The sequence below is a fragment of the Anabrus simplex genome, chromosome 2 (genome assembly GCF_040414725.1).
Source record: "Anabrus simplex isolate iqAnaSimp1 chromosome 2, ASM4041472v1, whole genome shotgun sequence".
Classification (NCBI taxonomy): Eukaryota; Metazoa; Arthropoda; class Insecta; order Orthoptera; family Tettigoniidae; genus Anabrus; species Anabrus simplex.
In genome coordinates, this window is record NC_090266.1 from 854,284,746 (window position 1) to 854,301,467 (window position 16,722).

A 16,722-nucleotide genomic window follows, 5' to 3' on the forward strand; every position below is an offset into this window, starting at 1 on the left:
TTCAGTTCTGAGATATAAGTATCCCCATAAAAAGAATTCACTCTTTTTCACTTCCTTTCACACTCCCCTCCCCCACCATAAGTGAATTTCCCGTAAAAATACTTGTTTCTTTAATATAAAGGATCTTCTAAATACCAATCATCGCGACTCTAACATCTTCAGTTTTTGAGATATGTGTCCTCATAAAAGGAAATCAACTCCTTTTCACCCCCGCCCCCCCCCCCCCCAAGATGATTTCCCCGAAAAGCGCATTTTTCTTTGTTTTTAAAGGATATCCAAATACCAATTTTTACGTCTGTAACATCTTTAGATTGTATTAGATGTAAGTATCCTCATACAATTAATAAAAATAATATTTCAATTCTTTAACCCCCCCCCCACCCCACTTCATTGGATTTTCCGAGTATACGCGTTTCTTTAATTTTAAAGCAGATTCCAAACACCAATTTTCACGTCTGAAAAATCTTTCGTTTTTGAGATAATAGTATCCTCATACAAATAATTCAAGTAGTTTTTCAATTTGCCTCCCCCTTTTCATGTGGATTTCCGAAAACAAAAAATACGTATTCGTTTATTTTTAAAGGAGATTCCAAATACCGAATTTCACGTCTGTAACATCTTCAACTATTGCGATATCAGTATCCTATTTAAAAGAATTCAACCCAATTTTCAGTCACTTTTACACCGTCGCCCAAGTAGTTTTTCAGAAAGAAAAAAACCTGTTTCTTTATTTTAATAGGGATAAAAAAATACTATTTTTCACTTCGGTAACATGTTAAGTTTCTGATATATACTGTAGAAATGCTCATTTTAAAATTTCACCCCTTTTAATTCCACTTAAGTGGAGTTTCCGAAAAAAAAAATCACCTGAGTTTCTTTATATTTACAGGAGATTCAAAATACTAATTTTTACGTCTGTAACATTAAACGTTTCTGAGATATACTGTAGATATAAGTATCCTCATTAAAGGCATTCAACCTCTTTTTCACCCCTCCTATTGGGATTTTCCGAAAACAAAATAATACTTGTTTCTTTATTTTTAAAGGAGATTCCAAATACCAATTTTTACATCTGTAAACTTTCAAGGTTTTGAGATATAGATACACACATTTTAAAAATTCACCTCCCCCCTTTTCACCCTCCCATATATGGATTTTCAAAAAAAAAATTACGTGTTTCCTTATTTTCAAAGAAGATCCCAAATACCAATTTTCAGGTGTGTAATATCTTCTGTTTCTGAGATATAAGTATCTTCATTTAAGGCATTCAATACCCTTTTCAACCTTTCCCCCCTCCTATTGGGATTTTCCGAAAATAAAAAATACATGTTTCTTCATTTTTGTAGGGGATTCTAAATACCAATTTTTACATCTGTACACTTTAAAAGTTTTGAGATATATATACACTCATTTTTTTTAAAAAAAATCGCTTTTCACCCCCCCCCCCATTAATTGGATTTTCCACAAACAAGAAATATGTGTTTCTTTATTTTTAAAGGATATCTCAAATACCAATTTTCAGGTCTGTAATATCTTCTGCTTCTGAGATATAAGTATCCTCATGAAATGCATTCAACCCTTTTTGTCACCCTTGCTATTGTGATTTTCCGAAAACAAAAAATGCATACTTCTTTATTTTTAAAGGAGATTCTAAATACCAATTTTTACATTTGTAAACTTTAAAAGTTTTGGGATATAGATACACTCATTTTAAAAATTCACCCCCCTTAATTGGATTTTCCAGAAACTAAAGGTACATGTTTCTTTATTTTTGAAGGAGATCCTAAATACCAATTTTCAGGTCTGTAATATATTTAGTTTCTGAGATATATGTATCCTCATTAAAGGCATTCAACCCCTTTTTCACCCCTCGTATTGGGATTTTCCGAAAACAAAATAATACGTGTTTCTTTTTTAAAAGAAATTCTAAATACCAATTTTTACATCTGTAAACTTTCAAAGTTTTGAGATATAGATACACTCATTTAAAAATTCATCCCCCTTTTCACCCTCCCATTAATTGGATTTTCCAAAAACAAAAAGAGATGCGTTTCTTTATTTTTTAAGGAGATCCCAAATACCAGTTTTCAGGTCTGTAATATCTTCAGTTTCTGAGATGAGTAAAGACAATTTGACTTATAATGAACGTATACTCCCGCCTTAGTTTCTGTTGATCTGGAAGTAGAGGAAGGGATAATTCTAGTCTTCTTCCTGGCTTTGGCCAGTTATTATATGGATGCACATCCTGACGCCAGCGCTATGCGAAGGGATTAATCCCTATTGTATATTTCTGCGTAGATCATGATATGTATTGAAGCGAATATAAAAACGAAGTTCCTGAGCCACATGAACTAACGATACGCAGTTAAATTCCCCAATTCGGCCACGATGCGAACCTGAACTGAAGGCCACTACACTGATAAATCAGCCAAGGAGCCGGACAAATGACTATTTTATTCTAAACATACATTTCACTCTCCGTCCTTTAATAAACATTCCAGTCACTGATTCAAGAGTTAAATCATAGATAGCCCGTTTTGATCTAGCCCTTTTTTCTTTTAACTTCTGATCTGAAGCGGTGCAAATTGAACGTTCCTCCAACGTGTTACTTCGAGCACGATTTGCGAAAACTGAATGCAAGCTAATAACTAAACTGAACGTCTGTGACCTCTTCCGGTTTCCAACTTACCTGTCATATTCGTACTGTGTAGGCAATACGGGCACTGGACCGTCTACTGGGCCCTTAAAAATAACCCTGCCAGCAATGAATATTTGTGTCCAAATCTCTTTTCAAAACTGACCCCCTTCCTCTTCAGAATTGATCCTCTTCTTCTTCTTTATCTGGTTACCCTCCAGGGTTGACATTTCCCTCAGACCCAGCGGGAGATCCTACCTCTACAGCCCAAGAACAGTGTCCTGGAGCTTCAGATTCTTGGTCGGGGCATACAACTGGGGAGGATGAGCAGTACCTCCCCAGGCGGCCTCACCTGCTATGCTGAACAGGGGCCTTGTAGGGGGATGTGAAGATTGGAAGATAGAGACAAGGAAGAGGGAAGGAAGCGGCTGTGGCCTTAAGTTAGGTACCATCCCGGCATTTGCCTGGAGAAGTGGGAAACCACGGAAAACCACTTCCAGGATGGCTGAGGTGGGAATCGAACCCACCTCTACTCAGTTGTCCTCCCGGGGCTGAGTGGACCCCGTTCCAGCCCTCGTACCAATTTTCAAACTTCATGGCAGGGCCGGAAATCGAACCCAGGCCTCCGGGAGGGCAGCTGATGACACTAACCACTACACCACAGAGGCGGACAGATTTGATCCTCACAATTATAAAAATATGTTTAACCTAATTTAACTACACACATAGAAAGGGAGTCACCCGTACTACCCCCCCCCCCCCACACAAAAAAAAACCCATGGCACTTAACGTCCTTGAAAGGGCTTTGGCCTGCCCAGCGACCGCTGCTCAGCCCGAAGGCCTGCAGATTACGAGGGGCCGTGTGATCAGCACGACGCATCCTCTCGGCCGTTATTCTGGGCTTTCGAGACCGGGGCCGCCATCTCACCGTCAGATAGCTCCTCGATTCTAATCACGTAGACTGAGTGGACCTCGAACCAGCCCTCAGGTCGACAGAAAAATCCCTCACCTGGCCGGGAATCGAACCCGGGGCCTCCGGGCGAGAGTCAGGCACGCTACCCCTACACCACGGGGCCGGCCATACGAACTACAACGGAACAGAAATCCAAACACAAAACTAAAAGATATATATTATATTTGTCTCTGTGGTGTAGTGGTTAGTGTGATTAGCTGCCACCCCGGAGGTCTGGGTTCGATTCCCTGCTCTGCCACGAAATTTGAAAAGTGGTAGGAGGGCTGGAACGGGGTCCACTCAGCCTCGGGAGGACAACTGAGTAGAGGTGGGTTCGATTCCTACTTCTCCTCCAAGCAAATGCCGGTGTGGTACCTAACTTGAGGACGCGGCCGCTTCCTTCCCTCTTGTCTATCCCTTCCAATCTTCCCATCCCCCGGCAAGGCCCCTGTTCAGCATAGCAGGTGAGGCCGCCTGGGCGAAGTACTGGTCATCCTCTCAAGTTGTATCCCCCGACCCAGAGTCTGAAGCTCCAGGACACTGCCCTTGAGGCGGTAGAGGTGGGATCCCTCGCTGAGCCAGAGGGAAAACCCGACCCTGGAGGGTAAACATATGAAGAAGAAGAAGTGGGCTATGAACATAAGTGTAGGGCCTTTAAGACTAGGTTTCATACGCAAGTGATTAAAAGTCGACCGATCTCAGTGGCGCAATCGTTTAGTCGTCGTTCTCCCGTTTGTTAGTATTTATTATACAAGTTCAAAACAATGACATTTTCGCAACATGACAAGAAATCGTAATGTAAACGCCACCTTCTTTTGTAATGTATAAATGCTTCACATGTTCGATTATCTTTTTTATTTACTATATCCTTTTATCTCCAGAGTTATCTTTCCCCCCGCACTCAGCAAGGGATCCCACCTCTACCGCCTCAAGTCCAGTGCCCTGGAGCGTGAGACATTTGATCGGGGACACAACTGGGAAAGTGGACCTTACCTGCTATGCTGAATAGGTGCCTTGTGGGGGGATGGAAAGATTGGAAGGAATAGGCTGGGTAAAAGAAAGGAAGCGGCAGTGGTCCTAAGTTAGGTACCTTCCCGGCATTTGCCTGGAGAAGGAAGTGGGAAACCAAGGAAAACCACTTCAAAGACGGCTGAGGTGGGAACTGAACCTCCTCTACTCATTTGACTTTGCGAGCTTGAGTGGACCCCGTTGCGGACCTCGCACCACTTCTCAAATTTCGTGGCAGAGCCGGGAATCGAACCCGGACCAGCTAATTACACTGATCAGTACATACCAGAGGTGGACGATTTTTTTAAATCTCCCTCATATTCGTACGGTAATGAGAGACTAATGAAATTACTGTACTTCTCACCGAGTGAGTTGGCCGTGCGGTTAGACTCGCGCAGCAGTGAGCTTGCATTCGGGAGATAGTACGTTCAACCCCCACTGTCCGCAGCCTAGAAGATGGCTTTCTTCTTTTTCCACACCAGCTTGTACCTTAAGGCCACGGTCGCGTCCTTCCTAGTTCTAGCCCTTTCTTATCTAGGGTATAAAACTGTGATTAAATTCAATTATGTTTTAGACAAAATAACTGTGGTAAGGATTATAAAATATGTACCTATCAAAACAATGTTAATTACAATTAACGTATAGTCCCTCCTTACGTTTCTGATGATCCGGATATAGGGGAAGGGTGTGTTGTTGTTCTTCTTCCCCCTCCTGCTTTGGCCCAGTTTTACGGTCCATCCTGACACTAAACGTATGTGAAGGGATATAATCACTATTGCATGTCTCTATGTACTGTGTCGGTGCGATATAGAAACATCAAATAGCATTTATACATTTGTCTAAATTTAACTCTATCTTCAAGATACGATCACACAACTTTGAGACAGTAGTGAAATAGACAAACATATCGGCCACAAGTACCTTGTTCTCAGAGTGTATGGGAAATTAGGCTAACAATATGTTGTAACGTGTTGCTCGTTTGCTTAACGTAACTTTTAATAAATAGCACTTAATGGAAAGAATGCCCGAATACCGTACTTGAAACGTGGAGACGCTTGCTGTGGATGATTCGGGTTGAGTGAGCTTTTCCGCTTTAACTCCAGGTGGAGTTCGAATCCCACTGTCGGCAGCCCTGAAGATGGTTTTCCGTGGTTTCCCAATTTCACACCAGGCAAATGCTGGGGCTGTACCATAATTAAGGCCACGGCCGCTTCTTCCAACTCCTAGGCCTTTCCTATCCCATCGTCGTCATAAGACCTATCTGTGTCAGTGCGACATAAAGGCACTGGCAAAAAAAGAAAGTCCCTTGTGCGAACTAACCTCTCCATTCTGACAAGAACCAGTCAAATGTTATCTATCGTTATCATGGCCATCGACTGATCTTCTCCATCCGTTACAAAGACTGTCAACTTGCCGAGTATAGAGTCAACGTCAATGCTGGGGCTGTACCTTAATTACGGCCACGGCCGCTTCCTTCCCACTCCTAGCCCTTTCCTGTCCCATCGTCGCTAGAAGACCTATCTGTGTCGGTGCGACGTAAAAGCAATAGCAAAAAAAGAAAGTCAACGTCGGAGAAGAGCGATAAGGAAAGAAATAAAACCGGAGCTATGACGGTAGTGTATAATCGTAATAGGGGGAAATATAACTGCAGCCCCCAAAAGTAAATAAAAGACCAGAGTAAATAAAAATTAATAGTAGGGAGAACGATCTAATAAGCTATAGCGTAGCCAGGATGGTTTGGGGAAAGGGTTATAGTTACAAAATGATGGTAGAACGCAATGAAGGTGCACGCATCACTTTTCATTATTAAGACACTGATACAAGTGAATTACAGATCTGTTAGTTCTAGAATTATGTCACTGAAGGTTTATTTAGTTTGTCACTTTGTTTATTTTCTTTTTGTAAAAGTTCCATGGTTTTTTATAACCCCAGTATCCCCCTTCCCCCCTACCCGGTAATAAGCATTATCCGTACAATTTATTTCTCGGCCTTACCATGTTTCCAGAGTATGTAATGGTTTGTGCAATAATAATAATCTTCATACCTGGGCTGTGGAGGACAGACAGTAGAGCGCTGACCTGCACTCCAGTCGACAGATTCTGGCTACTGTAAAGGTAGTTTGTGGGGCGTACAAACAGTAGCTTCGTGGATTGCAGTGAAAACACCATTTGTGCTGGCACTTCAAGGAAACCATCATTAACATAATTAAGTATATGAAGGGTCAGGGGAAAAAAATTAAGGAAGTCAACTTTTTGTCATAATCAAGTTAGCAGTGATATGCCAGGCATCAGACCAAGCGTAATTCAGTTTACTACATTTCGAACTTATTTGTTCAAGATTTTGTAACTTATTTATCTAGTAAATTTCTGAAACTAAACTTCATTTTTTCTTAGTTCTGAAAGTAGTTGTCAAATTTTTTTTCCTGGCCCTTTATATGGTATACTTTGTGCCCTGACAGGTGTCTACCACAAGTTGCAGGACAGACTAAGTTAAACTGCCTACAGTTTATCAACCAGGCAACAATCTATGTTACGATCTATAGTAAATTAACCTGTTAGATGCTTTCTCTTAGAAGAATTGCAGTCCTTCTGAAGAAATAACATGAAATTGTCACTTCGTAGCTAAAAGTTTATCATAAAACCACAGCTCTCCTCAGAAATTGTATTTAGCAGTATAAATATTGAAACCATTCAACTAATTATTCAGTAAATTGGGATGAGGAAATTAAAAAGGACTCTGGGATTATTTCCTTTTTAAATATTTTTATAAGTTACTGCAATCCATACAGACCTTATTACTTTCAAGTGCACCACATCCTACTCTACCTTGGTTTTCCTGTATCCTCACCACCAGAAAGAATGGCATACAGTTCCAAATTAATTCAGTAGTAAGTACTGTACAACCATCAAATGGACTTTGTCAAAAAGCAATTCTTAGCCAGCAGGAAAGTTAGTACAAAAGTTCAAAGTGAAGGAGGAAATTGTGTCAAAGGAATACTATTAACTAGCAAAATGACAAGGCAATATCAATTCTATTCATTTTTTATATATATAACTGTCGACATATTTTTCATCTATATAATCGATACATATTTTATAATGAAGTCGAGACACTGGCAGTCCCACTAACACTTCCATTTACAATTAGAAATTTTACAAATTCTGACAAACATTTCTCACTTTCTCTCAAATGATAATAATAATGACAATAATATAATACACATATATTTACCGTTTATACATATTTGTACAAGAAAAAAATGACTAACATCACAGACAACAAAATACAATAATACTTTAACAACGGGATGAAAGGAAAATATTTTTATCGAATGAACATATCAAAGTCGCTCTTCAGGAGAGACCCTCACCAGTTCACATATAATGGTCCTACAAATTATAGAGTGGAAAAATCACAAGTTCAGTCAGTGAAGCCTTATTTGTTAAATATACCACTCATGCATCTAGATGCTTTCATAAATCTTTGGTAATAGTACAGTGCACAGTACAATAAATCCCACACATGTCATTCTTGATCTTTCACGAGTTAATCTTGTGGAACATTTCCACTTAGTGAGCTCTTCCACAAATATGAGAATGATAAATGAAAAGAATACCCGATATAAAAATGTGTAACTGCTCAACTCCACGTTTCTGAAGGAAAAAAAACAGGCATTATTTTCCTTCTTCAAACTCCATATATGTAAGTCATACACAAATATGAGAATGATAAATCAAAAGGAAACCTGATATCGTCCCCACTATGGCAAACTAGCAAAAGCGATGAACTAAGGGAACCTGTAGTCCTAATGTTTTGGTCTAGATTTTATTATTAATATAATGTCTACCCTCTGACAAAGTCTCATATCTGCAGCTCATTCTGTATGGCTAACACATAAAACCAATCATTAAATATAAAAATTGATTTGACATGAGTAATCCCAACTTCTTTCAGCTCTCCTCATTTTTTGATAATTTGCACATTTGTTAGTTTGCCAGAGAGGGGGGGGGGGGGACAATATAAAAATGCATCCACTTTTCTGAAGGAAAACTGCTGGCATTATTTTCTATTTTCAAACTCTACATATGTCAGAAGAACTCATTTAGTTTTTTTACATTCCATAATTATTAATTTATTACATCACCTGATAATTAGCAATTTAGAGAAAGTAATAAAACACTCATACACATATTGGCTTCACTCTGCAACTTATTTTTCAAACCAGACCACACTTTCACACACTTAATTACATTTACTCATTCAGTGGTCCATCTAGGCTTTATAGTGATGTGTTTATACGTCGTGAACCCGTTGGAATTGTAGCGACCATAACGAAGAAAAGTAGAAAACACTATCATTCAATTATCATTCCACAAAAAAAAAAAAAATACAGGTACCATCATAATAGTTGTATGTGCGAGTGCGATAGGAGTTAGGATGAACATTCTTAAAACCCAATTACTGTGGCATTAAAATGCATAATTCACAGCGCACAACACATTAATACATCAACCATCAGCAAACAGTACAACAGTGAAACTAACACTTAATTCTGTAATTTTAAACTGAAGGTTGAAGACCACAAGGAAGCAAATAATGCTCTTATTTGTTCAGTAACTTCATGTTAACTGGTAGAAAACTGATGTTGACTGAGAAGTACATAAGCAATTTTACATATTGAGAAACTTGTTGACCTTGCAATTATTAACAATGCCTTACCCATATCAAGCTCCAAATGAATTCTGATGATTAAAATTCTTGGTCCATTTGCACTTGCTTAATTTTCTCAATATTGTAGATTTTTTTAAATGAACAAGACATATCTTTTGACAGATTTTTAAAATTGAAATATATCTTTGATAAGCAACAATAAATTTCTATGAAGAAGTGAAGGAAGTGTAAAAAGTGAGTGCAGATGAACCATTTTTTCATTTTGCTTTTTTCAAATTGCTTCCAAAGAGCAAAATAGCAAGTTAACTGTAAGTCCCAATATGTGGCTGATAAATGACATCTGCAACTGGCAGTTTCATAATTTTCATCATGATTTTTAACAGAACACAAGCTTTGACTAGGTGCAGGAACATCTCAAACCACCCTAACATAGTGCTTCATGCAATTAACAAGTATGTAAAAAAGGGAGAATTTTATATTAGAATTATCTTCCAAGAATAATCCTGTACATGACTTGCAGATCAATGAGTTGTATTAATGTCTCAATTTAAATCTGGGAACAAAATCATCTAGTTGCCAACTAGAACCGAGAAATCAAATTTAATCTGGTTCATAAATGTGACACTCCATAAACGCAGTTTTTGTCCTCTCACTCAAACGCACACACTACTTGTGAAAATGAAATAGGATGATAAACAATAGCGCCTGTTTTTACTGCCACCATGAGGAGGATTCCACCGGCTCCTGCTCGTGCGACAGTCAGACTTAGGATGATGACGATGATCTTCGACGAGTGACGCGGTTAGCTGACTTCAACACGACACCGGCCTGCTGTCTGATGGTGTCACCTTCTCCAATGTGGGTGTCTGAAATAAAGAGAGAGGTTTTTAGAGCTTTTGATGAACAGCTCGAAGTAAAAAAAATGGGGGGAAGTTTCCTTTATGAAATCATATTGAAACACATTTCAAAAGAACGACAGCAAATAACGTCGAATATAATACAGAAGATTTAACACCTAACACACAATAAGAAGATTGGATCACATCAAGGTAAAAATGAGATGCATCTCTGCCGGGACCGGAAGGCAGAGAAAGTAATTAGGAATTAATCATTTGTCCAGCTCTTGCAAACTTCGGGCTTGTATAATCGCCCAGGGTTAAACAGTTAACTTCTTTTTACGAGTTGTTTTATGTCGCACAGGCACAGATAAGTCTTATGGTGGGGCCGATGACCTCGATGTTAGGCCCCTTAAAACAACAAGCATCATCATCATCATCATGTCTTATGGGGACGATGGGACAGGAAAGTGCTAGGAGTGGGAAGGAAGTGGCCGTGGCCTTAATTAAGGTACACCGGGCGAGTTGGCCGTGCGGTTAGGGGCGTGCGACTGTCGAGCTTGCATCCGGGAGGTAGTGGGTTCGAATCCCACTGTCGGCAGCCCTGAAGATGGTTTTCCGTGTTTTCCCATTTTCACACCAGGCAAATGCTGGAGCTGTGCCTTAATTAAGGCCATGACCGCCTCCTTCTCACCCCTAGGCCTTTCCTGTCCCATCGTCGCCATAAGACCTATCTCGGTCGGTGCGACGTAAAGCCACTAGCAAAAATAATTAACGTACAGCCCCAGCATTTGCCTGGTATGAAAATGGGAAACCACGCAAAACCATCTTCAGGTCTGCCGACAGCGGGGTTCGAACCCACTATCTCCCGAATACTGGATAGGGCCGAACTTAAGCGACTGCAGCTATCCAGCTCGGTTTAATAGTTAACAGAACAGAATTCACCGAACGACTTAGCCGTGCAGTTAGGGTCGCGCAGCTGTGCGCATGCATTCGGGAGATAATGGGTTCATATCCCAGCGTCGGCACCCATGAATATGGTTTTCCGTGGTTTCCCACTTTCTCACCAGGAAAATGTTGGGGCTGTGCCTTATTAAAGCAACGATAGAATGCACAGTTCCACCTGCATATTTCTGTAAATAATAAACGAAGTGATTGAACGGGGTCAACGTACTTCGAACCTAGGAGTGAATGCAACGTAATGGTTGTGGGTCACGATAACCTACAAGCAGGCAAGCACATGTTCCTTACAGGACTCGAACCCATCGAGGTGCACATGTCCACAATATGATGATGACTGTCCAGCACACGAAAAAGATTTTCTAGTCATAAAGGTCACGTTATTTGAATAGGGGCCGAGCTGACAAAAGGAAGCAAAAGATTGTTTCCAATGACGTGACAGAGCCACAACCTTGCACGTGTTTGTTGCAGATGGCTCGACTAGCAAGCAAGCAGCAGTGTAACCGTTATTGAGGCCTCTCTCCGCCTGCCCCGCTCACCCCGCTGGTCCCCTACATTGCTCCTCGCCTAGCCCACAGATGCCAGGTGTTCGGCGACCAGCAGCTTTCGTAACTCTATGGGTATTATTAGTGCATTTAGAAGGGTGGCCTGGCTGCTTAGTTGCTTGCTTAAGCTAGCTCTCTAGGTTGGCCGCGTGGGAAAAACTTTCTCCACATTGTTTGATCATTGACTATATCACTGCGCCCCCTAGTTTGAAAAGCTCTAAGAGGGGTGGGCTGGTTTGTCGGTTTGGTAACAGGGAAGGGGAGCGACCATAAATATTAACAGCTGTTCATGGAATAGCTATTTATATCCACCATTCACATATGACATTGCAATGTTATTAAAAATCGACCAAAGTTATTTAAACACAACACTTGCCAAAAATACTGGCAAACATATTTCCAACAGTAAAAATTGTTTCCTCTCTCTCCCTCTTTAACGTACTGATCGTATTGTTAAGTCGACTGAAAATAGTAAGCACACAAACGCGAATACTTAACTACATTAGTGGTCTGGATAGCAAACATTTGTTTAAAAATATATATTTCTTTCGGCCTGGGGATGGATAGCAAACATTCCTCTACATACTATAAATCATAATACAGTTAAATTCTCCAAGAAATACTGTCAACAGTGTAATGAATTTAGAGAATTCGAAATGCCCAAACTGACTTGACACAATCAAGACCAATAGCAGCCTACACATGGAATGAGGCATGAACTTTCCGATTCCTGGGAGTATGATGATAAAACTCTTTACTCTCCATTAACATGTTTAGTCCCACTGACACCGAGCTCGATAGCTGCAGTCGCTTAAGTGAGGCCCGTATCCAGTATTCGTGAGATAGTGGGTTCGAACTCTACTGTCGGCAGCCCTGAAGATGGTTTTCCGTTGTTTCCCATTTTCACACCAGGCAAATGCTGGGGCTGTACCTTATTACGGCCACGGCCACTTCCCACCCCTAGCCCCTTCCTGCCCCGTCGTCGCCGTAAGACCTATCTGTGTCGGTGCGACTTAAAGCAAAAAAAGTCCCACTGACAACAATGTAAAGCAGCAGAATAATACATCTATGAATTCAGTATTTACATAAGGTAATAGTAGGCTACTATTGCTATTTTTGCAATTGTAACTCTATGTAATCAATGTAATTATTCCTTTATGTATAATTATGAATGTCGCGATATGACTTTCTAAGTTAAAGCGACAATAAAAAAATAGTTAATAGTACAGAAAAGATTAGAAAAGTTATACATTATACATTTAAGTAACACTGCGGTCACTAACCACATCACGAAATGAGGAAGGCAGCGACGTGTTATTGAAAGTTGTGCCCGCTGCGCTTTCTCTGGCTAGTATCTTCGCGTGATAGTCGTGAGATTACGGGTGCGGGTGGCAAGACTCAACTTTCCAATCTCGTTCCACGTCACCGACACAGGACCTATGTTCCATGAAATTCAATTATAAATCTCTACAAACTAGCATAAACGGAAGTCTCGCAAACGAAAGCTATTGTATCTTCAGACAGAGAACAGGCGATGTTAAATGAAGCTTCAATACATGCAAGAAATTGCTAAGAGCTGTATAGGAATGTTCCCCAGAAATAATGTAATTACCGGTACTATCAAGTTAAATAAATGACAAAATAATTAGGTAAGCATAATGTGAAATTCTACAAAAGGAAATATACAAGAAGGATTAATACAACTGAATAACAATGTGCAGAGACGAAGTTGACATTTTCACAGGTGTCAATGAGAACATTGGCTATATGAACACCATTAGAGAAAAATCGAACAATGATTTACCATCCAACATAAATGATAATGTTACGCTAACTGGCACGTCTTTCAAGGATACATTTCAATTCGCTCATACAACAAAATGTTGTGTTAACGTGCTCAGCAAATTCAACGTCAACAGAAACCGTAATGATCAGCTCTATTTAAATAAATTTGGGGAAATAGCCAGTGTAGTGTTGGGGAAAAATTCACATAATGTCCAGTGTAGTGTTAGGCTCTGTAACTGGGAGATATGTACGTACGTAGACGAGACAGGTGCACCATAATACACTACTATCGCAGCTTTAGCTTGAACCGAGCAACGTTAATCTCGGAAAGTCACTCGGCATAGCAGGCAGTTGGCGCCACTAACAGATACGTGGTCTCGGAGAACATTGCGCCTTCCCTAGGACACACTCATCTAAGCTAGACCAGTGGTTAATGTAGAATATTCAATCACGAATTACGTCCACTTGTAGCAACGCCCTCGGTTTCTGTGTTTACAAATATTTCAGGGAGAATAAAATATTACCCTTTCTCATAGCATAGCCTTATATTTTACAGGAAGTAAATAAATGCTGGAAAGTTGTAATAAGCTACCAAGCTTAAATAATACACACATGAGAAATTCGGTTCGGTATCTTTCAAATTTTACGGTTACAGTGCCAAGTACTCTAAGTCGCACACCTGTGCTTGCTAATGTAGAACACAATGAAGTCACGGCAACTGGCAGCACACTACGAGGCCAAGTAACATGATTTAAAGGGCAAAATAGCATACAGAGGCTGTTAATATCAACAAAGGATTTTCGTAACAAAATACGCAATAGTAGTAGGAGGTAATGAAAACAATTCATCTCCAAACTGTAAAAAGCACTGAAGTAATGTATAATCGCTCAAAACATGATTGGGAACACGGTATTATACGTTCCTTGCATTTAATATTTTAATCTGATTAAATTTCAATTATAAAATTACAGTTCACCTCCCATGTAGATACCCACAAACATAAGTTTGTCAATATTATTTGAGAAAAGTGTACCAGCGAGGAACTAGCAGAATACCATGGGCTCATACTGTTTAGAGCGACTGTGCATAATCTGTACAGCAAACGTAGTTAACTTACTCTCAGAAATGTCTACTGAAATTCTGATTATACCGGTAAGTTTTTAGACTTTCAAACCAAGGAAATCTGTCGTTCAACTTAGATTTCAAGACTAGAGAAATGAAAGTACTTTGTCTAACGATAGTAATTTAGGAAGATTAATAAAATAGTCACACAACAGAAACACGCATCTACTGGATAAGAGCGGAACAGAAGGAGCACTACAAGTTCATTTCGATAAAATATTCCTGCGGCGAAGAATGTCACTACGAAAAAGATTAACTGAATCAAAGATACACAAACAATGACACTAACCAATAATCGTAAAACAATACTTATAATCAATTAAAATTCCGTAAAAGTTTCTCAAAAAACAGTCTCTTAATATAAATCTCCTGCAACTGCTTTCCATTCCTAATAGCGTACTAGTCATAAGAGATTAGGAACAGAGTAAGACCCGGGCAAACAATATTTTTATCCAGGTCTTCATTTCAACTTCTAAACAGACATTTCAAATAACTATACTGTTACTGGATTTCAAAAAGTATAAAACATATGTAAGGTGCACACACTACATAACGAAATTAAAGCATTGAACTTACCGTGGAAATCTGTTCCTGTGTCGCACAAGAAGTGTTAGGGACGATGGTGTTGGGAGCCAATACTCCCAAGGGCTGTCGTGGACTAGACGAACCGTTCGCTGTAGGACTCTGTCGCACTGAAGGCGCCGCCGTCGTTGTTGTGACGCCTGTGTTGACAGCAGCCGTTGCTGCTGCAGGATGTGTCTCCAGCGCATACTGTAGATCGCAAATGTAGTCAATTACGTACTGGATGACTTCCAACTTGGATAGCCTGCGATTACGAGGCATGAAAGGCACCAATTCCTTCAGCTTCGATAGATACATTTGTATCTCTTCATTCTCGATGTCACGCCGTTGGCGATGTACGCGACCCGACGAAACACCACCTCCAGCAGGCGACGATGCACACACAGCCTTCATCACTGAATAGAAAGTACTAACACAACTGAATTAACAGACACGATCGGTACTTCTCCACCGAGTTTTCCGCTAGGAATATGCGCGAGAGCTCCCCTGCGCCTGGCTTTATACCCTCTGTTTCCCCCGCCGTTGACCGCTCCCCGCCTTCATGTGTGACGTCTAAGTGTTAGCCAATGCTGTTCCGGAGCTAGAGTTAGCATCCGCCTCATTGCCTTCCATTGACGAATCAGAGCAAACATTTCTCCCTCTCCACACGTCTCTAAATAATGTACTGAGTACGCAGAGCCACCTGTGAAGAACTTATTGTACTATGCCATTCAGACTGACTTGTTACATTATTTCAAGAATGCTTTTTAGATTCACTATTAAAGCATGTTAGTTGACCCTAAACTTATGCACTTTGTCAGATTTATCTTTATATTTTTCTTTACTAAGTCTTTGGTTAAAAGTTGTTTTAAAAAAACCTGTTGTTCTTTAGCCTCTGCACTTAATACCGCTTTGAAAAATTCGAGGGGAACTTACCTTGCTGTAACACAAAGTGCTCCATAGAAAATTACATGCGCACAAATGCGAAACTCCGCTAAGATGAATACTTTTGAGAAAGATATCACACAGTTAAATTTAATTTACAGTTATATCTGCTGAGGATTTACATTACGTAACGTAAGTAACCACGGGTTATGCCAGAATCTAGCCAGGAGACGGGAGGAAGTGACTCAGCTGAGTACCGAGTAATGTTCACCCATCCAGATTTTTTTAAATCCTGTTAGTTCCATTTCATGCTTTCTATATTCTGGTTACTCGAACTGTCAACGAATAACTATCTATTACATGTATTTGGGAAAGACACCACTAATACAATGTTCATGTGACTTCCAGTATTCTCATACTGCATACTCAAACGCTCAATTAGTTAATTCTTGATCTGAAACCTTGTTTTCGTATCTTTATCCTCATTCAATTCAGATTGTTTTACGTTGCCAATGAAGATCGGAATAACAATAACACCTCAAGTGCTGATGTACAACAATCCCATTTCCTGACCCGCACCAATTTCCAAGGCCAATCTTAAATTCGGAAAATTGTGAAGATTCTTCGTTAATTGCATTTATCTCAATTTTAGTGTAAATTCTGAGCAGTGAAACATGTAGTGCAGTAAAACATATTAATGAAGCCCGGGGATGGAAACTGCCGTAAAACGGAAAACTAGAGTAAATCTCGGTTGTTTTTCAA

The 16,722-nt window shown here is 40.0% G+C and overlaps 1 protein-coding gene across 1 annotated transcript; it reads right to left on the reverse strand.

Annotated features, from left to right (window-relative positions):
* Window positions 1–7,620: 7,620 nt before the first annotated feature.
* emc (Basic helix-loop-helix domain-containing extra-macrochaetae) lies at window positions 7,621–15,572 on the reverse strand. The gene is made up of 2 exons (XM_067141578.2): window positions 15,091–15,572; window positions 7,621–10,132 (listed from the first exon to the last, which is right to left on the reverse strand). Exons 1-2 carry the CDS (start codon window positions 15,487–15,489, stop codon window positions 10,079–10,081), a joined length of 453 nt encoding a protein of 150 aa, XP_066997679.1. The 5' UTR covers window positions 15,490–15,572; the 3' UTR covers window positions 7,621–10,078.
* Between the last annotated feature and the right edge of the window lie 1,150 nt (window positions 15,573–16,722).

Coding starts and splice junctions, on each gene's coding strand:
- emc (XM_067141578.2), bottom strand. CDS start 15,489: ATGAAGGCTGTGTGTGCATCGTCGCCTGCTGGAGGTGGTGTTTCGTCG. Junction 10,133..15,090: donor CACAGGAACAGATTTCCACG/GTAAGTTCAATG, acceptor TCTTTATTTCAG/ACACCCACATTGGAGAAGGT.